The sequence below is a fragment of the Opisthocomus hoazin genome, chromosome 24 (genome assembly GCF_030867145.1).
Source record: "Opisthocomus hoazin isolate bOpiHoa1 chromosome 24, bOpiHoa1.hap1, whole genome shotgun sequence".
Lineage (NCBI taxonomy): Eukaryota > Metazoa > Chordata > Aves > Opisthocomiformes > Opisthocomidae > Opisthocomus > Opisthocomus hoazin.
The window spans coordinates 7,413,789-7,436,585 of NC_134437.1; the positions used below are offsets into that span (position 1 = coordinate 7,413,789).

General features: G+C 43.7%; 2 protein-coding genes across 2 annotated transcripts in view; one reads left to right on the top strand and one right to left on the bottom strand.

Moving 5' to 3' along the window:
* The window catches only part of KCNJ5 (potassium inwardly rectifying channel subfamily J member 5), a 58,490-nt gene extending 39,564 nt beyond the window's left edge, over nucleotides 1-18,926 (bottom strand). Inside the window, exons 1-2 of the mRNA XM_075442501.1 lie at nucleotides 18,860-18,926; nucleotides 6,570-6,730 (exon numbers count right to left, since the gene is read on the bottom strand). The gene's annotated coding sequence lies outside the window, so the exon portion shown is untranslated. The remainder of the gene's footprint in view (nucleotides 1-6,569; nucleotides 6,731-18,859) is intronic.
* Nucleotides 13,731-14,846, top strand: KCNJ1 (potassium inwardly rectifying channel subfamily J member 1). The gene has a single exon (XM_009945031.2). It carries the CDS (start codon nucleotides 13,731-13,733, stop codon nucleotides 14,844-14,846), a length of 1,116 nt encoding a protein of 371 aa, XP_009943333.1.
* Nucleotides 18,927-22,797: the final 3,871 nt, after the last annotated feature.

Below are 22,797 nucleotides of genomic sequence, written 5' to 3' on the forward strand. Positions count from 1 at the left end.
ACATGCCAATACATCTGATTAGATGTAATTTGCCATTGTGCCTACCAGCACAGTTTGGGCTGCCGGATCCTGACCCTGCTTTGCAGTGCTCCTGACTGAGGACAGGGGAGCTGAACAAGACACAAAGCACGCAGGTGAGGAGGGGTATGGCTTGAGATGGATGAGCAGAGGGTGTTGGGACTCCTGGGCTGGGCTCTCAGGTTGAAAAGCAGAGTCAGGAGCTGGGGGGAAGCGTGTGAGGACTTGGAAACACAGCCTTGTTTAGTGGGAGCAGTGTGCGGAGTGAGGAAGGATGAGGGCAAAGGGCACTAAGTCTTAATCATGGATTTGTATTTGAGTGTGAAAGAGACAGGGGGCTGGGAGGTGCTGAGACAGGTGGTGGAAAGAGGGTCCCATGCCTCATTCCCTTTCACTGAGTTTCTTGCTGGTTTCCAGCTCCATCCAGATCTGTTGTTTGTCCTTGACTGTTTCAGGAGAAATGTTACAGAGAGCAGCCCTGGGAATTCACATTTCTTGGTAGAAGTTCTGTGGACTCACCCCTATAGCTGGTAAGCAGTGATATTCTGGGATAACTGGGCAGTTCTTGAAGGGAGGTGGTCACAGTAGAAAGCAATTTCCAGCCCTGGAGTTCAGAGCATCCCACATCTGAAAGCTACTCTTGCATTTCAACTGTAATCAGTTACCAAGTGTTAAGGTGAGCTGCTAAGGTGCATCCTTAAGTCTCTGGACTACAGTGGGAATGAGGGAATTTTGACACAGGAATGCAGATTTACCTTCCAAGTCAAGCCGCTACCAAAGTGCCAGTTGTCTATTCCCTAAGCAGCACATTCCACCAAAAAATGTGCCAGCACTGTATACCCTGAGGCTCTATTTCTTCTCCACGAAACAGGACTGTAGTTCAGCCTGCATACTGGAGAAGGAGCTTTACGGTTAAGATGCAGAGTTTTTTGTTAGCCCACTCTGAATATCTTCACAAGTCTTGTCTACAGAACAGGTAACTTGGAACACATTCAGGCTGTGGGTGGCTGATGAGTTTGCACACTCCATACTGAGTGCTCAGAGGCATGATGGTTTTATTTGTTTCTTCATTTCACAAGGCAGGGTTTTGACATGTGAACATGCTTTCTCTGCAGTATTCCGTGATAAATGCAAAGTAATTTAAGATGGCTGCTAGTGCAATAAACTCTCTCACCTACCTTCTGTGGTATAGGCAGAAATGTGCACAGAGTAACCATAGAAGAGGTAGCAAACAGCAAGATATTATTTGAAGCCCTACAAGTTTCTGTCCCAAAGAGAAAAACAAGCAGTTATGCAAGTGACAGTTGCATCATAGGATACAGCTACTGCGATCTGAATGGCCACCCTGTATGTGAATGTTTGCTAGTATCAAGAGAAAACAAGTTATTCACTTTCTTTATTCATCTAAAATTTGGAGGTTATGCATAATCTTGTCACCCAGGTTGCTCTTGCAGTCTGGTGGTGGGCAGGTGAGATGAGATGCCATGAAGAACAGCTCTTCCAGTCCTCATATACACTCCAGCTCTAGTGTCTCTCAAATTAGCTGCCTGGGCTTTTCTGACATCGAGGTGTAAAGTGACACAAGAGTAAATTCTTCACAGGGTTTACACCACTTCACTGGGGCTCTGGGTATCTCAAATCACATCCTGAGGTCTGCTACATAATTGAATTCTGCATGAACTAGAGCAACTAATACAAGATTTTTAAAAGCTTGTTAGTAACTAAGGCAAGAGCCTCCTTTTTGGAAGTAATTTAGTCCCATGTTCAAATTAGGCACTTAACAGAAGCAGAAACTTCACTCAGAATAGGAATCTTGGTACCTAGAGCTGCTGGTGTAAGTGGAAACACAGGTTAAGTTCGAGAGGAGTAACTGGATAGAAGCAATTCACCTTGAGATGCCAGTTTCTGATGAAACTGAGGCACTGGAGCCTAATGTAGGCACTTCAGTAAGATCCCTCATGTTGGTGGAATGAATCAACACTGTAGAAAGTAATTCCAGCAAGACTTAAGCTCCTAGATAAATGGGGAAGATGCAAGATGCCTGTGTAGGTTAAACTATATTTTTCCACTGGAAATGAGACAGTAGTATATTTGTAAAGGGTATCTAAATGCAACAGTCTTTCTGTCTGGAATAGGAGGACCTCCTGCAGGAAATGCATTAGATACTGAACAATAAGAGGCAGAAAGAGCCACCAAGCACTTGGTGATAGTGCAATTCAAATATGAAGACTTGCACAGTGTGGGGACTCATATAAAGCTCAACTTAAGACTTTCATTCGCAAAAGGATCTGCAAATTAGCTTAATATTTGTCCATCTCAAAAAGCCATAGTATATTCCCGTTTCACGCCTTGATGAGAATATTAAGATATTAGGCACACAGATGCCTTTCTTAAATAATAAAAAAGTTTCTGCCAAGATAGCTATTGGACATCTCATTTATATTCTCCTAAAATCTGAGCTCTATTAAAATTCTGACTACAGCAAGCTGATGCCATGTTGCCAGTCCACAGCAACACATTCAAGAGGTCTCAAAGCTTTTTGCAGTCATTGAACTTACCGACACAACACCCTGGTTTCGCTCCCATCATATGATTAGATAGTGAAACAGACACAAAGGGGACAACGCTTGTGCCACAATAGACAGAAAAGTGTGAAAAGCCAGGAACTGAGCTCAGATATTTGGACTTTCAGGGAATGCCTTACTACTTGACTATACTTCCTAGGCCCTGCAGCCCAAAACCTTCTTATTAGGGCAGGTTAGTTTGCTTATGGGTTGAGACACAATACACTCACTAAGTTTACTCTTTGCTGCAAAATAACAAGTAATAGGATGTGCTGAATACTCATCTCTGACCTTGGTAATAAGTTGATTTAATTGGATTTGATTTTTCAAATGTACCATCTCAAGTCAGCCATAAACTCTGGAATTAGCATATCACATCTCAACACAGGAGAGATTTTTAAGTAGCATAAGGAGATACAGTCCATGCCCAATGAATTTCAAATTACACTGAGGGTGAACTCAGCCATATGCATGTCAGACTAAAATTGTGCAGGCTCTGAGGGCATGAAGCAGCTAAGTTATTAATGGCTTACATTTGCTATTAAGAATGCAAAGTAGCTATTTTGCATCAAGTTTGTTCATACGTCTCTTCACATCAGTGACCCACATGATGGGTCAATAATTCACTCAATGCATACTGAAAGCCAAGAATGTCTTGCAAGTCAATTACACTTATATAAATAATTAGGAACAAAGGTAACTGAAGGATTGGGATAGAAAAAGCTCTGCTGGTGAAGTACTGCATACCCCAGGGATAGCAGACTGCCCCTGTCTTTAGATTTGCAGCTGCTGTTCCCCAGCACCTTCAAAGAGCACTGCGCATGCCCCTGAAAGCAGAAATTACCCTTAGAAGGGGCAATCTGGAGTTTTAGCATTTCAGAGATTAACCAGGTACTCATGTAACTAAAAGCTATTTGCTTCCTGCAAGACATATGAAAAAGTAGGACAGTAGGCAAATAGCTGCTTACTGAGATTTTATCCTCAAGATTTGCCCCTGAAATTTGTTTAGCTTTCATGCCATTCAATTGTAATAAATCACAGGAACATGTCAACCAATCCGCTAGGAACAAGCAGACTCTAATTCAGACAGACATAATTTGCTTCATCAGACCTTGTATGAAGGAGCACCAGATGCCTTTAATACCTCTGACTTCAGCTAGAAATCTCTAAAATCAGGCTCTCTCACAACCCAGGTCTTGGGACCACGACCTGAGTATAAAAGCCATGGCAGGGGCTGCAGGCTATGCTATACATTCCTACACAAGACATTGGAACTACAGCTGCCACCCACATCACAGTGCAGCAGCCCAGAGCAGCTGAGGGAAGGAAACTATTGAGATGAGACTGTAGTGGGACAAAAATGCATCTAGACAGCTTGGTTGAACATTACAGGAATCAGGCTTCGGGAGCCAGAGGTAGGACAAAATCTGTCAATCAAAGTCTGCAGTGCTGCCAGCACTTTGGATCAGAGCACTATATGATGAAATCTTCCAGACTGCTGGTGTCTGATACTCTTATTATTGAACCTCAGCTAATTAAGCACGCAGCATCAGCCAGCGAATGCCAATCTACCTTGCAGCTGCCATGTGACAGACTTGCAGGCCCAGCGAGCAGAAAAAGGAGCATGGAAGATCAACAGGTAGATCATGTGCTTCAATACGAGCTCTGCAAGTCAGATAAAGGACCTCCTATGGGAGAGCGCCTGTATTATCCAAAATAGTGCAAGAAAATGTGCATCTGTTCAGGATTGCAGTGAATCTTTTCCCTTTTTAACAATTCTGTGGTTTCATCACTGGTTTCTTTGCTTTTTAGATGTACAGTAAGAATTCAGAGGCTACATTCTCCCTCCCAGATGCTCCCATTCCCTATGTTACCAGCTGTAGCCCACGTGACAGATTACAGCAATCAGGGTGGCTCTATATTTCTGAGGTAAAAAGCAAGCTCCAGAAAATTAAGTAAAAAATACCTGTTAATGGAGAGCAAGTCTGGAACAATACTCATTCCAACACATCTGCTGGAAAACTTCTGAGTGACAGATAGGACAGTCATTCAGAGGAACCTAACACACACTCATGAAGGAAATGGTCTGTTAACATTCCTAAGAGAAACTATGATCCTCAGCACAGAAATTCAAGAAACAAGGATAATTTGGTTGCAAAACAATGCCGAATCAAAGCAACAAGCAGAACCAGCAAACAGAAAATTAGCAGAAGAACTAATATAGAAAATACCTCTGTAAACTATGTACATTGGATTCATTTATGAGAGTACTAGTTATTAAGGGAAGGGGGATGAGAAGTGCCAAGTAATAAGCAATACAGAACTTATGCTGCAGTGTAGCATGCCTTTAATCTCTGGCAACTGAGACACGCAAAAGCTACTTTACACCTAGTTCAGTGGTATAAACTATCCAAGGAGAGCACTACACATGTACACACACTTTCATCTTGAGAGCCTTCCTCACTTTGTTCTTTGTTTACTTTAAGAAAGCAATGAAGTATGAAAGAACTGCCTTCTATATGTGAAAAAATAGCAATAATTCATATTTATAGCACACCATTGCTCCTGAAAGATCTCAAAATACTTTAGAAGTGACAGCAGTGTTCAGGGATCATTTCAGTTACTACTGAAGCAACATGCTACTCTAACAAGGCAGGGCAGCCCAGAAGTTGCTTTGTAATAAAATAACACTCTACATCATGAAAAACCATTCACAGCATTCAAATAACCTCAGTCACATGTAAAATAGCAGAATTATTATTTCCTTTGCAGACAGGGAACACGAGTTACAAAGCAATGGAAACAGTCTGAGACCACAGAGTCAGGACTCCGCTCAACAGCTGCCAGTTTCCAGACCAGGGAATTGAACTTTGTATCCTCTTCACATCTTTAACCATTTGAGGGGAAGCTGCAGGCTACTGGTGCAGAATGATAGACATCTATCATGTCACCTGATAGATGTCCAATTCTTTTCTCTCACAACCCTACTATCTGAGAAGAACTCAGGGCAGGAGTTCCCAATGGGAACCCGGCAGAGTAGGGATTTGAATCTGGCTTCTCAAGACCAACGTGATAGTCCTATCTACACTGCTATGGTTGGCTTATTGGCAACAAACCAGCACAACATTTTTTTGCCAGCTTAGAAATCAAAGTCACCTCGATAACCACAAAAGACTGGGATAGTGAAATTACAGCCTAAAGGTAAGGACTGCCACAGGACAGTGCTTTTAACACTACATGAAAGTATTCCCAAACTGCTTACTAGTACAGCCGCCCACTGCACTATTTACCCTGGTGCTATAAGCAGGTGACAGACTGCAGCAGAGCAATGATACCACAGCATGCAATTCACACCATGAGTTACAAGTATCTGATTGGAGAGCTCATAAGCCATATACAGTCCATATCAAAAACAGAGCAGCAGAATTCAAAGGAACTCTCCCTACTGCAGTACCATCCACATGGTCACTTGCCTTTCCCTCATCTTCCTCTGGTTCACACAGAGGGAGTATTACAGACCTGACAAGTAGTATCTCAAATCCTGTCTCTAAGGCTGACTGAACATGCAGTGCACAACCACATGGCAGGGCTAGCAAGGCTGCTGTACTCTGTTCTGAGTATTCTCTTACCATGTCTCTGCTCTGGAGCTGGAATTGACTGTTCTGTGAACTACTGCAAGAAGGCTTTACATCACAGCAACATTCGCTTTCCTGCTTTTGTTCCTTTAGCACCACACAGAGTGCCAAGAGGGCAACTTCATGATTTTCTTGTGCACTGAGTAAGCAAGAAACTTTTTCCAACCACATTTAAAGCTGTTGAAATAGGGCTAAGTGTTTTCTGTCCGCAATCTTCCCCACACCCAGAGCTGGGTCCTTTTCAGGGTGGTATGAAGCCACTATCAGTTTAAATTTACCAACACTTTGGAAGGAAAGAGCGCACGTGAATGGAAGCTTTTGTACCACAAGGTAATGCTGAGAACTGAGATACCTTGAGATTAGATGCCAAAGCAGGGTCAGAACTGTCAGAGTGCTCGCAGGTGGTTTTGCCTTGGGTAATGGCGGTCTTCTGTGTCACTGCTGCCCGCAGGGGCTTCCGCAGAAAGCCCTTTTGCCGCACCATGCTGACGACTCAGACTTGACATTGCCAATCTGTAAAACAAATTGCGAGTTAATTATTCAACCCCTTGCATACTTCAGCAAAGAACAACCCAATCAGAGAACATGCAGAATTGGCTCACATGACTGTCCATTTGCCCCGTGACTTTTATGGTAGTGTTTATGCAGTGTTGCCTCCCCAGCCCGCATCTTACTGCCACATAGTTCTTGGGTTACAGATGGCTTCCACGCTTAGCCATACAGGTGAGAACCTATTACAGTCGGCCATTCTCACACATTTAGAGTACAGTGCCTTTTTCTGGAAACACAGAGGAAAAGTAACTAGACAAAACCTGCCTTTCTCCTTCAGAAAGTTTCAGCACAAAGTGATTTTCAAGACTTCTCAGTAAATAAAGATTCTCTTAAAGTAGAATACAACACTAGCATAACACTACTGGTGAGTTAAATCCCTATCTTTTTTCCTCTTGCAACCAGAACACCACATCACACACAAGTCCACTGCAACAAGAATTGTTTTTGGCTTTTTTGACCAAACTAAAAATCCCAGAAGATACAATTTGAGAAATAATTTCTCCCAGAGAGCCACTTCCTATTGAAAATTTAATATTTTCAGTGGAAACCTAGTTGTCTGGAAACAGAAATAGTTCTGTTGGGAAATCTTGCTGCATAGTAAAGACAGCTTAGCTCCCAGTTATCTGTTCTCCAGAGGGAAGGTACCCAGCATGACTGCGTATCTCAGTGCACCCTGAGGTTGAAGCAGACCATCTGCTGCATGGGAATTCTCTGTCACAGCAGAAGGTGCTATGGGAGATACAGTCTAGCCGTGGAATTAGTCTGGCACTGCAAAAACATCAAATAATGAAGTTCTCTAGTGCCTATGAAGTGATTGTTGCTGGGGAGTGCTGGCAAATGTTTTTGTCTAGACAGAGCTATTTTACAAGTGCCATGTTTCTAGTAAGTGGCAGAAAGGGGCACACAGGGCAGGAAGAAATGCTGCTTCTGTAAATTTACCACAACCTTAACTGTGTTTGCAAGTAGGAGACACATCATTTGCTCTTTAGTCAGCCAAAGTCTTTAGAGTCTCTCCCCCAGTAAATGCAGTCATGGATTAACTCTGTGTGCAGCACTAATTACAATATTATTATTTGCAAACAATGACAGTAATGTTTTTGTTGCTATAAGTCTTTTATTTATACACCTGAAGTATTTCAACCTTTGAGGACCCCAAGCACTCCTAAATTTTCAGAAAACAAGATTTGCTTGAGTCTCCACTGCTGCAGTACCTATTCCTTCATTTATTTGTCTGTGTTCTCATAAATGAATTATTTCTTCAAGTCAGCTTTGTGAAGGGAAACTACAGTTGATCTTTTCAAACCATGTACACATAGCATAGTGTGAGCAACATCCCTGGGTGCAATTAGTTGCTGTTTATTGTCACCAAAATCTTATTGGAAGTGTGACTCCAAGGTACACTCAGGTAACACTAGTGCTGCTCAGCAGCAGAACACATCAGGTAGCAAACTCTACAAAAGATATATAAAGCATAATGAGAAGAAAGATCAGATATTCAGGCAGAGGTTTGGAAACCCCCTGCTACAGGCTGTCAAGGTTTTACAGCAGTCTTCCTGAAGTGACTTAGTCTTTCAGGTAACCAACAGCTCCTGTAGAGTCCATACACACCATGTACGTCCCAGCATACATGTTTCCTTCCTTTAAAAATCAGGACATGGGTGAAGCAAGGCAGGGAGTAAGACATGCCCTTATTATATCACTGTTGGGGTGGCTGGGACAATCCTGGTTCACCCACTTTTAAAAGACAGCAGGATGAAACCTCCCACTCTCCCTATCTAAAGAGGAAAGTTAGGCACTTAAGGGGACTGCTTCTTCAGGTGCTCACATAAAGCTGGCTAGATCATACCTGTGTGCTTATAGTTATCCGAGATGAAAGATAACTGTTCTAAAGATATTTCATATTCACAATGGATATCATAAGTTACCACACAACCCACAGGTAGGCAGGTACCATCTTGTCTCTCCTGATGAAAAACAGCCATCATTACAATGGAAAAGGGCAGCTCTTTAACACCTTACAGAAATTCTACTTCGCAGGAGAGAGGGCAAGGCAGGGGAGAAGATCCTCTGCTGTATCCACTGGAAAGTCCAGTTGGACTTTCAGCTGGCAAACTGTAGTCACTTGGACTGGAGCTGTGACAAGACTCCCAGATCAGCATGCTGAGCTGGATTGAAGGAACATATTTCCCAGATGGAACTGGCATTTCAGTCAACACTTTGGAGGCATAGCCACTGCGTCCAGTGCTCAGATCTGCTGTCAGGAATAAATGCTTGGTGACAACATTGCCAGGTCCAGGAAGAAAGCTGCCTGTGTCAGCTTGCCAGTACCAGCAGGTCCAGTCCCTTTGCCAACACATCCATCAACAAAGTGACTATGGTGCAAACCAGATTCTTTTTAGACACACCCCTAGGGTTAAACTGGCTGCTTTAGGCAAGCTTATATTCTTGCTCTACATACAACAGAGGGCCAGTTCTTTGGCAGTCCTTGATTCTGGTATAATTTTGATATAAGCAGCAAGACAGGGAGATGGAATGCTGCAATTGTCATCCCATCACAACAGGCACATTCCTGCTCTACCCAGGGCAGCTAGTGAAGAGCAAATGAGCTATACTCTCCAAAGGTCCCGATAGTAAAGCAGCCAGCAGATACTACACCACGAGACTAAGTGTTACAGTTTGCTTTTCTAATAAGAAAGGATTTTATAAGGTATTAGGAACTGGATATTTTACCTACTTTGTTCAGAGAAAGTTCAATCAAAAGTAAAACACAGAAAGGACTGAAAGATCCGAGTTTTGAAAAGGCCTGAACAGGACTGAAAAAAATAATCCTTTAACTCTGTATCCCCTTTTCTTCTACCTAAGCTCCTTAGAAGTTCATCTGAATCCCTAGCAAAGATGTATTTCTAACAAAAGCAGCAGGTTCAGTGGGCTGCTTTTCATTTATGCTGCCTCCCCCTAATGATTCACTTCTGCCAGCTTTGCATATATATCCATTGCTGTGAGGGAAGAAATATATGCGAAGCCACAGATATCAGAACTTCAGTGAAATCGCGGGTGACAGAACTTTGTTCCTGTCAGGCTCCCATCAAACGTTAAACACCTTCCCCTTCCTTCACTCACTGATCTTCTCAAGCACTGCACGTGGCTGAGATTAAAGCCATTTCCCAGGATTAATGTGCTCCACACTCAGTGTTGCACAAAGGACTTACCCAAAGAAGTGCCTGGTCATTATCCCCCATGCTCAACTTTTTTCAAAACAATTGGAAGCAAGTAAGAGCAAAGAGGACCACTCAGTTACATTTCTGGGTCAGCAGAGGAGCTCCAGCTGGTATGTAGCAATCAGGACCTCTAATGATTGTTGTTACCTGCTTGCAGGAATCCAGAGAAAGGCAAAGGTAGAAATGCATCTGTTAAGAACTAACTTTCTGGGAACTAAATATTCTGGGTAGAGTGACTGATAGATTAGTTAAGAAAGATCAGGAATTTGAGGAGGGAAATGCAAATATTTCTGCTTACTCTAGTGATCGCTGTGAAATACGAAACTGGAACAGGGAAGCGGAAACTCCTTGTTTTCACAGCTAACCTTGACATGTCATCTTTATCCATTGAGCAGTTTTATTGGTAAATGCCCCACTGTTTAAGATTACAAGCTGTGCACCTTCTATAAATGTATTATGCCCACGGACAGCAGCAGCTTTGCTAATTCTCACAACAAGGAATTTCACATGCAAGACAGACAGCATTACCGTGTGTGCTTGGGCCCAACAGGAAACATACCCTGGTAAATATTAGCCAAGACATAGCTGGGTTACCTGTGCTGATTTAAACTGACAGGACTTGAAGTGCTGGATTATATAACTCGCTTTACATAATCTCTTCTGGACACTTTGTGATATACTTGCAGCATGCTTACACAGGAGGGAATTTTTGTCCTGGTGAAGCAAATCAACACACTTCAGTTGTGTGTAGGAGCAAGAAAGATTTGCTGAAGGGAGAATTCCTTTGTCATCTTGCCTGAAGAAGGGTGTAATTCTTCTGCCTCTTTGATCTACTTGGGGGTAGCTTAAGCAGGGCTTGTATAACAGCCTCTGAAGAGGGCATGTAAGATTTAGAGGCAGGAAAAGAATGGTAAAGTTTGGGATCTATTTTTAAGGTTCCGGGCTGATGACCATGCTGATTAGCTTGCTCTCAACAGATAATCACAGCAGAGATGAATCGTACGCCCAGGTCCTTGGTCAAATCTCCAAAAGTTTCCAGTGAATCAGACCAACTGGAATTGTGGTAGCAATTTATCACAACCCCTGGGATGAGAAGGGCAGATAAGGAGCAAGTCTGCTGTAGCTCACCTGTGCCAAATGTACAGGTGTGCAGCTTCTGATGCACAGGGTGTGGCATCCCTGCACTTCACACACCACCTATTCTGGTGATGACAGTCAATAGTCACATTATTGCAGAAAAGGACAAAATGACTGCAATGAGATGGAGCTGCACATTTTTGCACAATAAATGGGGTGATTAGAAGTTAAATACTGGAAAAGTTCTTCGAATAGGGTGTTGCACAGGAATATTTTATTTTTGCTTAAACTATGCACTAACATGAACATATTAAAAGTGCGTCAGGAAAAGAAAACTTAAGGTGACCTCATTCCCCCCTTCCTTGGATATATGCTTAAAGTTTAACCTTTGCCAGCTACATAGGCAACCAATAAATTCAACAGCAGGAGTTTAAAACAGTGAAAAGCTACATTACAACAGAAGTGACCTTCATTTTTTTCTGATCCTAATTTTAATAAGAGAAAGGTGATTTCAGCCTAAGTGCAGAAAGAAGGCAACTGTATGAGAAATTCTCAGGGCTGTAATAGAATTTACCTCTGGCTTTACAAAAGGTAATTAATTTGTACTTAGACTCGATCATTGATAATTTAGTATTTTCCCTTTACTACTGATCATCATATCTAAAGGCTTTCTCTGCCCCCTGTAACCATGTCTAATGGAAGGATTTCTGGTTTAGCCAACTAAAACAGGCAGCTCCTCTAAAATAATTTAGATGCCTACAGAGTAAACAGACTTTACCAAAAAGCCATTTGTTCCTTTGTAAAATAATTGTGGTGACAAGACAAGTGGAGCCTCAGAGGGCACATGTGCTTCCTTTCCTGTCTGCCAGGACTCAGCTGTACAAGTGCAATTATCTGCCATTTAAATGGCTGAAGTCAAACGAGAAATTTCACACAAATAACTCACATCAGTATAGCTAATCCACAACATGCCTATGTATTACCCCCATCTTGGATACACAAAATTCTGGCTCAGGGGTGCTAAGGAAGTCTTGACACATATTTAAGCACATTATTACCCCCTGAAATCAGGTGAAATTTGGGCAGTCCATCTGACAATGAGCCCAAGCATTTTGCTCCTAGCCAAAAAGGAAGCCTGGGTGGGACAGTGATAAGATGCAGCTTTGTTTTCAGCTAAGTGTTGTAGCATCTTCAGCTTGCATCTAAAAACCAAAAATCATTCCTAAGGGTTGTCTTAGTGTCACATTCTATGGGAAGGGTAATGCAGCAGTAAAGCAACAGTAGCAAACAATCACAAAGCCCTCAGCATCTCCTGATCTGAGACCCACTCTTCAAGTCCGGGTCCTTCTAAAGAAAACATGCATAGCAGCCACAGGTCCCCAAAACATTCAGGTCTGTGTCTGGGGACACTACGCCCTTAGAGAGGCAATAAATTCAGAACATCCTTTGTGTTAGTCACCAGTGAAAACATCTTCCCCTCCAATTCTTATTTCAGTTGTTTTTAAGCTGAAGCATTTTGCTCCCAAGAAATAGAATTATAGTACACAGTTAAATTCAGCTACATGAGAGGAATTTTGTTTAGCAAAGGCTAAACAAATAAGCACGCAAAGGTACACTTTCAGGGTGGGTTAGCACTGTGCACTAATCAAATATCCTCTCTGGCAAGGAAACACATTTTATGCTCAAAGGGTGATCAACTCCAAAATCAATGATTTCTCCTAAGACCATTCCTAAGTTTTGGGTCAAAATCAGACCCTAGAACTGTCTATTAACATAGCAGGCAATCTCTAACTCTACAGTGGATCAAACCTCTCCCCACACCTGCATGTCTAAGACTGGGAATTTTCCAAATGTAGGTTGATCCAAATTCCAGTCTGAACACATTTGTGGTATTTTCTCCATCAATGACTTCCCTGGGTCTCCTGTTAACATGGCAAATCATAAAGGACAAAATTCACAGGGACAGAGCTACTCTCCTTTAAGACTGGATTCTGGATTTTGATTTGTTAGTCTTAGCATTACCTTTGTGGTGATTAAACCTCCAATTCTCCTGCTGCTGGAATTTAATCTTATATTTTATTAGAGATGTTTTTGCAATTCCAGAATTTGAAATTCACACCCTCAAACCCCTCCTAACTATGCTAAAAATAACTGCATATCCAGCTTAATTAGTCCTTCTGCATCTACTGTCATTGCTTCCTAAATCCGCTATCCACATCATATCCAGAGTCTCCTAATGCCAACTTACACGCACATATTTGCCTGGACAGTCCCCACTTCATTTTCCAAAAGGCAGAAAGCTCTCCTCAAAACCAGCCATTCCCCACCAGTTTTCCCAACATATGTCCACAGTGAAGCTATCTCCTTCTCTATGCCTCCACTTTCTCAACTGAGCAGGGGACAATAATAACAGTTGACCAACTGAGCAAGCCAAAATGATTATATTTTGCTGGAATGCTCCTTAGGCAAGAATTTGTTAGTTTCCTCACACACTTACTGGAACTTTCCCCCACCAGCTGAGGGAAAAAATGCAAATTACATAGCTTTTTTCCTAAACAAGTGTCTTGATACTCCAACAGAATTTGCTTCTTGCCTGCAGGTATAAACAAAACCTGTATTACCCTTAATGTTTTTATTTCTTACTCTCCAGAACACCGTCAGAGGGAATGTTCAACTACCTCCGGAAACGCTTTAACAGCCACATCAGAGAACGCAGCCGGAGAAGGGCAAGGCTCGTGTCTAAAGATGGAAGGTGCAACATAGAGTTTGGCAATGTAGAACAGTCAAGATTTGTCTTTTTAATTGATATATGGACAACTATCCTGGATCTCAGATGGAGATACAAAATGACTATCTTCATTTCAGCATTCTTAGGCAGCTGGTTTCTGTTTGGTCTCCTCTGGTACGGTGTGGCATACATACACAAAGACCTTCCAGAATTCAATCCTTCCATAAATCACACCCCCTGCGTTGATAATATCAACGGCCTGACTTCAGCTTTCCTGTTCTCCCTGGAGACCCAGGTAACCATCGGTTATGGCTTCAGATGTGTCACAGAACAGTGTGCCACTGCCATTTTCCTGCTTATCTTCCAGTCTATCTTGGGGGTAATCATCAATTCTTTTATGTGTGGTGCCATCTTGGCCAAGATATCAAGGTCCAAAAACCGGGCTAAGACCATTACATTCAGCAGAAATGCTGTCATCAGCAAACGTGGTGGAAAGCTCTGCCTCCTTATTCGGGTGGCAAACCTCAGGAAGAGTCTGCTGATCGGGAGTCACATCTATGGAAAGCTTCTGAAGACCACCATCACCCCAGAAGGAGAGACAATCATTTTGGACCAGGTCAACATAGAATTTGTAGTTGATGCTGGCAATGAGAATCTCTTCTTCATTTCCCCACTAACTATTTATCATATCATAGATAAGAACAGCCCATTCTTCCACATGGCAGCAGAAACCATTCTGCAGCAAGATTTTGAATTGGTGGTGTTTTTAGATGGCACTGTTGAAGCCACTAGCGCTACGTGTCAAGTGAGGACATCCTACATCCCAGAAGAGGTGCTCTGGGGTTATCGCTTTGCTCCCATTGTGTCCAAGACCAAAGAAGGGAAATACAGAGTAGACTTCCAGAACTTCAGCAAGACAGTGGCTGTGGAGACTCCCCACTGCGCATTTTGTCTCTACAATGAGAAAGAAGCTAAAGCCAAAGAGAAGAAAGGTTATGACAATCCTGGTTTTGTATTGTCAGAAGTTAGTGAAACCAGTGACACAAAAATGTAGTTCCAGATATTCATGGGACTGCATCTTTTTTCATAATGAATTCCATCTTGAGAGGATTAGTAACTTAGTAAGACAAAAGAAACACAGGTTCTTTTTACAGCATTTATCTTCTCAAAAGCCTCAAATCAAAGGGCAACAGAATACCAGTGATCTCCAGAACACTATTTAACTACGCTATATATATTTCATAGAATTTTATATTTTTATACCTATGGGACTTTTTATGAAGCTGCTATGTTGGAATGTCCAACTCACTTCAGTTCCCAGAGGCATGCAAGTCTTAAAGACTGAAAAGCTGGAGAGAAACTTCAGGACATGTCAAAGATACACAGCTGTCAGAATGAGAATATGGAAAGTGGAGACAGAAAGCAAAACTACAAAACCTAAGGGACTTAGGAGACAAAACCTCAAAAAAAGTATGTTTCAGGTTGCCAAAGGCCTCTGTGAAAGCAGACTCTGGCTCCAGAACGCTTGAGCACTTCTAAACATTTTGAAACAATTCCTTCTTTCTCTGAGGCTGGTACATCTACAGAAACTGAGCATTAAGGGATGGTACATGCTTAGGAAGCTAGAGAAAAAAAAGCTTGGGCCATCCTGCTGCATCTAGAGTTCTGTAAAATACCACTTCTCTCCTGTGAAAGCCTTTGATTCCTTTCAGGGAAAAAGAGCCAAATGGAAATGAAAAGTGAAAAAAAAGGAGAAACAGAGACCCACTATGGGAGAAGAATAATTTTGCAGCTTATTCCTGTCTCACCCTCCAGATATTCTTCTCTCCACTTCCCAAGGAGCTGGTTAACTGTGAAATTAGGAAACATCTGAAGACAAATGTCCAGAAGGAAGGTGAGTCACAACAGGGAGATGAAGAATACATTGATTGCTTCACACCTGGCAGAAAAGCAATCCACTGGGAGAAGAGAGGAAATTCCTAGCTCTAGATGTATCCTTCAAAAAATCCACAATGCAAACACAGATTATTTTCCCCTTTGAAGCATGAAGGTCTTGTTAAAACAAAAACACAGCATAGGAGCCTCCCACCGACAGTGGGCTTCAGTTTTAGTTCCGAACCATTCATCTCACCACAGCAAAACGTGCATCCCTACAGGAAACAAGTTCTGCTCAGTGGTAGCTAAGTAGTGGTGAACATTCTCCAGGTATGATTTTTAACATTTACGTTTCAAGCACAGCAAGAAGGTTCAATAACTTTGGTGAATTTCCACTTCCTCACAGCCCTTTTTTTTCCCCCTCAACTAGTTCTTTTGCAGAGAGTTCAAGCAGCAGACCAAAGAGAGGTTTTTTTGGGAACTCTTCCCAGTGATGTCATTCAGCCGATCTAGTTTCAACACTGGTAAAATGGAAGCATCTTTTTAAAAGCTGCTGGACTGAGTGGTTTTAAAAGAAGGGGAGAATTAAGCAGGTCAAATGATGACAAGACAAAGCTATTTTTGCAAATGAACATGCTGCAAGTATAGAAATCAAACTCTGGGAACCAAGAGCATTCAGGTCTCAGTCCCAGCATAGTCTCAACTCCTTTGTCAGTTCAGAACAAATCACTTTAGTATGTATCTCAGATTTGCCATCTGTAACACAGGACATGAAGTATTTAAGATGTACAAAGAACAGTTATGAACAATTACATCACTAAAGCACTTTAAAAGCCAATTCTCAACTGTCTCAGTGTTTCCTGTTTTCATTACACCAGTTACACCCTTCTTCAATCAGAAAGGTCAGCATAGAAAGTTCTGCTCTCATCACACATCAGAATTACCGAAAATGGTTGCAGTAGGGCTAGAACCACCATCTGAGATCTTCAAGCTAACTCACAGATATTGCCCAATATCCTTACTGTTTTTGCAACCTTGCAAAATAACATTGTCAACTGTAAAAGTATTTTGACAGTCCCAATCCCCACAGCATCTGAGCCCCTCCAAGCATTAGTGCATCTCAGGTTGCCTGTCTGGAAGGACAGTTTCATTATCTTCCACTCTGGACAGCACACCAAAGCACAAACAGCAAGTGATTAGTGGCCATCCACAGAACTCTAGGAGGAAGCAGAGAAGTGAAATGAAGTCTCAGGAATCCCAGGCTTGTCTGGACCAAACAGCTACTGTGCTGCTCAGTCCTGCCATAGTTGCTGCTACATTTCCTTTCTAGGCTTCCTGTACAGTTACTGCATGCTTAACTTCCCTAGAAAGCAGTACTGTCAGCATTCAAGGCTTACAAATTATACCTCTTACCCCTGCCAGAACAGATGGACCAAGATGCCCTTAATAGAAGTAGAAAGATAGCCTCCACTGTACAAAAAAAGCAAGTCAATAACATCAATAGGTCAAGCCCAGCTATGCACCAAGGAGACAGGAGATATTCCTATTTTAAGTAAAGCTGGTTTGGGATGTTAGTGCTAGAGGGGAAAAAAATAATCAAATGCTACTCCTGCACCTGTCCAAGAGGTAGCATACATCCTCCAAAGTTTAAATGGTCCCTAAATGATCCACTTCCAGGCATCGCCCTTGGAAAGCCATCTCCAAATCCTAAACCTCTAAGTTTGTGGCACAGCTGTTCTAACCTCTTACCGTATTGTCTCTACAGTACAAGCGTGAGGTGTTATTCCATATCTAGAAGTATTAAGCACTAGCCCAACTCGAACAGAAGATCCTTCATCTCACTGCAAGGATGATTACCTGTTGTCCAGTCTATCCTAACAGTTACACCTATGTTGCCTCCAGTAAGGGAAGGGTGACTGTATTCTTTTGCATGTTTTGGTGTTACTGAGGGGTGACTGGCTGCTGCACGAACAGAGACGAGATGAGGGGGACATATCCAAAGTTGCCAGGGCCATGGCTGAGCTGTTGAGCTTAGAGGGAGACCACAGTGGGACCTAAAAGGGAATCTAGGAAAGCAACCCTCCTCCCGTGAGCCTGCTGCTGATTGTCACTTCAGGAAACGCCTGGCAGTCCCCGCCTGCCAGCGGTGCACCAGGCAGGAGATAGAGCACTGTAGTCAGAGCCCAGCAGCAGGAGAACAAGGAGTGGAATTTCCTCTTTCTGTCTGGAGAGGGCTGTTTGTCACCAGAGAGATAAAGGCCCAGGGCAGGGAAAAAGGGTTATCGGGAGACACGCCACACACAGTGCCACTCAGGACAGACTCCATAGGAAATCTATTTTGAGTGCTGTCACCCCTACTGCCATTAAAAGAAAGTTCAGTTAAGAGGATGAAAATAAATTTAATCTTGCTGACCAGAAGAGGCTGGAGGGAACCACAGACCCGATACTGGAAAACAAAGACTGGTTCCTTTCCCCGTGACACTTTCATTTGTGCATCACCACCGCACTCTCCCTCAAGCCTTACAGTTCTCTTCTCCCTCCCTTGCTGTCCATCCAGCCTGCAGGCTGCCCATGCTGTTGCAGCCAAAATTAGTCCTTTCCACAAAGTGGAACGTGCAACGGAGGCAAACAACGTAGCCAATACAAAGCAAAGGACTGAAGAGAAAGTCCTGTCTCCTTGGGAGAAGGAATCAGACCCTGGGCTTATTGCTGGATGAAGGCCTAAAGGATTTAGCTGTGAAAACATTAGCCAAGCAGCTAGGCTTAGGAATAATGTGTCTGCACTAAACTTAATTTATCTTCTCATTTCACAAACAACATGTTTCTTCTACTGTATTTATTTTAAACATTCATTCAAGCTGTGCATAATATTTCAATCATTCTGAAATAGATTTACCCTCCTGCTGGCAAATGAATAAGGCATCCTGCTGACTGCTGGAGAAAGGGCCATGAATTAAAATAACTGCTTTTAGTAAACTGACACATGCTAGTTAGCAGTCTCCACACACTCTTTGGTAGCAACTGGTGAAAAGAGACCCCTAAATAGTAATAAAAAACAAACCCTAGCAAACTGTTTAGATACTCACACTGACTTGCATTGTTGGAATGTGGCAGACCACTGCTAACTAGCTCACAGCAACTGCCTGAGTAACTTCTGCATGCACACACTTCCTTGTAAACTCAGCTACTCACCCATAAACAAGTCAGCAGCACGCAAAGCCCCAACACAAGCGAGAGCAGCTGAGGTGTCATAGCCTCATTCCTTTCCCCAGACAGCAAACTAATGTGGTTAGACTCCTGCAAATTCAGCTGGGAAGAGCTTTTATTTCCCTTTCATTTTGCCCCCTTCAATTCACGCCTGCCTTGAACTGTCACAGTGCTGGCCCAGTTCCTGTTCCCCACACACGCTGGGAGAAACCACAGCACAAAGCAAGGCATGGGAACAGAGCTCCTGCCACGGCGGGGACAGGGGAAGCTGAGCAAGTTCCTGAAGCCTCTGGAGAATCTGTGCCTACAGCTTCCTGCTGCAGCCTGGGGAACCTCTGTGGCAACACTGTCACCAGCCCTAAATCCCATATAACCCTGTGATGATGTCCCTGGAACAAGAGTGAGGAAGGCTAGAGCCCTCTCTCCATGGCTGCTAGGACACATATGTTTCCCGAGGCCAGGCTGACACTCCTGTGGTGGAAGCTTACAACTTGAACAAACTCACCGCTGCACAACATAGAAGTAAATTCTGCCTGCTCCAGGAGCTGGACAAGGAAGAAGGAGGGTGGAAATGAGACAATCTCACTTTGCATCTCGATATGCATTCTGATAGCCAAATTTGAGTGAGGAACATGTTCAAGCCCTCGCTCTCTCTCCTGGGTGACCGCGTCCCAAGCAAGCTCTGCAGAGACAAAGCTACCCCACTGTTCTGCTGGGACAACCCACCCCAGAGGCAGGCGAGGGTGCTAGGGACCAGGCAGGGGTGCTGTCGGAGGGAGCCGAGCGCTCCCTTCGCTGCCTTCTGCCTTGGTGCCGCTGGATGGCGGCCCTCACCGCCGGATCGGCGGCGGAGCCGGGGCCGGTCCCCACGCTGGCAGCGCAGCCAGCTGAGCGCTGCGAGCCACGGCAAGCTTGAAAGCGCAAAGCAAGAATTTATTGGGACTGTTCCCTATTTTACTGCCCGAAGTTTAATGCACGTAGTGACTTATTTTTGGCATGAGCTCCGCTAGCTGGATATATTTAGCCACTTCACAGAAGGGTTGCGAGACTTAATTCACAGCAATGAATTCAGAGGTGGTGTGTAAGTGGAGGGCTGGGGGCTGTAAACATCAGCAGCACCCGAAGCACCCTGAACGGGGCCAGCAGTAGGTGGGGTGGGTTCGGAACAGCGAGGCTGGGTCTGGGGAGACCCATATTCCATCTGCAACTGCAAGTCACCACTCCCTGCTTAAAGCCTCAGTTTCCCCAGCTGCAGAAAAAAGCAACAAGACAGGCCACCCCGGGAAAGCTTTGAGTTCTGGCTCTGTGTTAGTTTTGCAACAGTGCCCAGCAGCGTCTGTTCAGTTGAAGCCCCCCCTCTGGTCTGGAAGCATTCCTGGCACATTACAGAGCCTCCAGAAACTCACACAAAGGATTCGCTGCCACCATAGCAGCATTTATAAAACCATTAAATAGCTCAACAGTATCTAGCAGTCCAAATTGCATCCCTTCGCACTCCTGTGCCAGGGGCTTTGCAAACACCACCACCAGCAGATCCAAAGCCTGTTGATCCCTACAGGGCTGCTCCCCAGACCCCCTGCCCAGAGCCTTGCGAGGCTTCCACACGCTCCCCCCCCCCCAAGAGAAGGACGCTTCGAGAAACGAAGCTGGAAGGGAAGCTACAAACCCCATGCAGCAACACCTACCCCAAACAAACCTCCCTCTTACTTGTGTTAACATGGCAGTGTGTTAGCCTTGCAGGTCTTGAGGGTGACGGAAAACCTAATGGGGGGGTTCTGGTTATCACAGGGACCACCTGCCAACCCTCAGAGCACAGCCTCCTCTGGCCACCACACAGAGACACTCAGAACACCAACCTTGCGCTCCCAAGATGGGGAGATGCCGCTCACCACAACGTGCCAGCACAGGCCTGGGGCAGCGGAGACTCCTCTGGCTTGTGCGGAGGGCTTTGCACCAAAGCAGGTCCACCATCAGACTTTGCAGCTCCAGGAGACACAAACTTAAGGAAAAGCCAAAGCAAATAACAAGTTTGCAGCAGTTCCTGGAAAGGGAGAAGCAAGCTCTTGTGTTGAAATAGCTGCGCATCAAACTGCCAGAGTCCCTGGGTCATTCCTCCTCCTTCAGCAACTACAAATTAAAATAAGAAATACAGCTCTCCATCCTTCACTGCCTGCTCCTGGGTCCTCTCCTCCAAGAAAAGCTCCCCTGCTGCCTGTTTGCTGCGGCTATTTATACTGGTTGGAGGGGCAGCAGCTGCAAATGCCCCGGCCATCACCAACACACCTGCCTCCAATTGCCCCATTAAGCGCAGCTCATGCCCCGCAGCCGAGCTGATGCAGAGTTGATGAGGGGTGTTGCTCAAAGCTGCTTTTCTTTCCTGGCTTTCTTTTTGTGGGCTTAGGAGCGAGGTCTGTTTGCAACTTTTGGAGCCTAAAGAGATGAATTTTGCCAAGGGTCTCTAATTCTTTTCTGATATGATAGGAGAATCTGAGGTTTATGTGCAGGGATGTCTACCTCTGTAGATGAAAAAATTGTAACACACAAGGCTAAATTATGTGCTATGTGTTGTTCTTCACATGACCTCAGTCAGAGGTCTCTTAATTCTTTTCTAATATGATAGAAAAGTCTGAGCTTTATTTACAATGAGTTCTGCTTTTACAGATTAAAATCATGATATGTATGCTAGCTAGGTATTGTGCAAAAGTATACAAATAGGGTCTTTAAAGTGAATTTATAAACCCCAGCCCCCGACATGCCTCCAGACTAGAGCTCTAATTAACACCAAATGCAGCAACTCTCGGTTTGATGTGGGAGAACCTACTTTGTTAGGAAGCAGGCTGAAGCCTAACAAACTGATTTCACAGAGGTCATTAAAAATACTGCATCAGCACAGCAAAGCAGCCTGTAAAAAATCTATTATTGTAATAGTATAATAAAGTGAATCTGGCTCCTTTAAACCAGCATTTACAGACCGATGGGTCTTATCTTCTGACAGTAGGGGTGGGAAACAGCAGCTGGGTTCATCAGTGCTTTTAATACAAAGCTTCAGGCATAGTCATTTACTGTTGTTGTGAACAGTAAGAATGCATGTGAAATATTACCGGATAAGTCCAGCTTCACATCAAATATTGGCACCAACAGAAGTTACAGCAGATTTCCCACACAGTTAACATCCCATTAGGATTGGGGTACGCTTGTTGGGCAGTAGTATGAGAAATACTTCCTTCTCTTTACTAACGGGAAGGTCTTAGCGTGAGGAAATCCCTCTCCCTTGCAATAGTGCTAGGTGTGTGTTAGAAATCCACAGTTGTTTGGAAATTCGTCCTTGGGACTGAAATACAATTCTCAGGCATATAAAAGTGGTAAGCCGCTCGTGTATACAGAGGGTGGGTTCTGGCATAGGAGGGTTATAGACAGGAGAAATCTCAGATGCCTGGCACTGGAAGGATTTGGCATCTCCTAACTTAGAGCATCTAACAAGTGCTTAAGCTGGGAGCTCCATGCTCTAGGCTCTAGGGAGTGATTTAGTGCAGATAAAAAGCCTGCTTCAAAATATAGTTGCAAACAGGTTCTAAACCTGATGTCTGTAATTAAGCAATTAGAATACCTCTTCTTCTCCCTTGCTCTGATAAACAGACACCGAGCCAGGTACATCTCAAGCAGAAACAAACTGTCCCAAAGATCCCAGCTAAAGAGGCTGTAAAGCCATCTACTTAATATACAATCTATTTGTAGAAGGTGAAATGTAAAGCTAGTTCTAGCTTGGCATATTTAAGTTAGATCCCATTCAGTGTTTGAACTGGGGGAGTAGAGCAGAAATACTGGGTGAATACTAGGTCACTAGAAATTAATAGCTAAGTTACCACTGATTGCAATGGAAGCTGGGTTTCCTGGTGAGGTCTGAATTCTGAACTTCGATGCAG

Coding starts and splice junctions, on each gene's coding strand:
- KCNJ1 (XM_009945031.2), top strand. CDS start 13,731: ATGTTCAACTACCTCCGGAAACGCTTTAACAGCCACATCAGAGAACGC.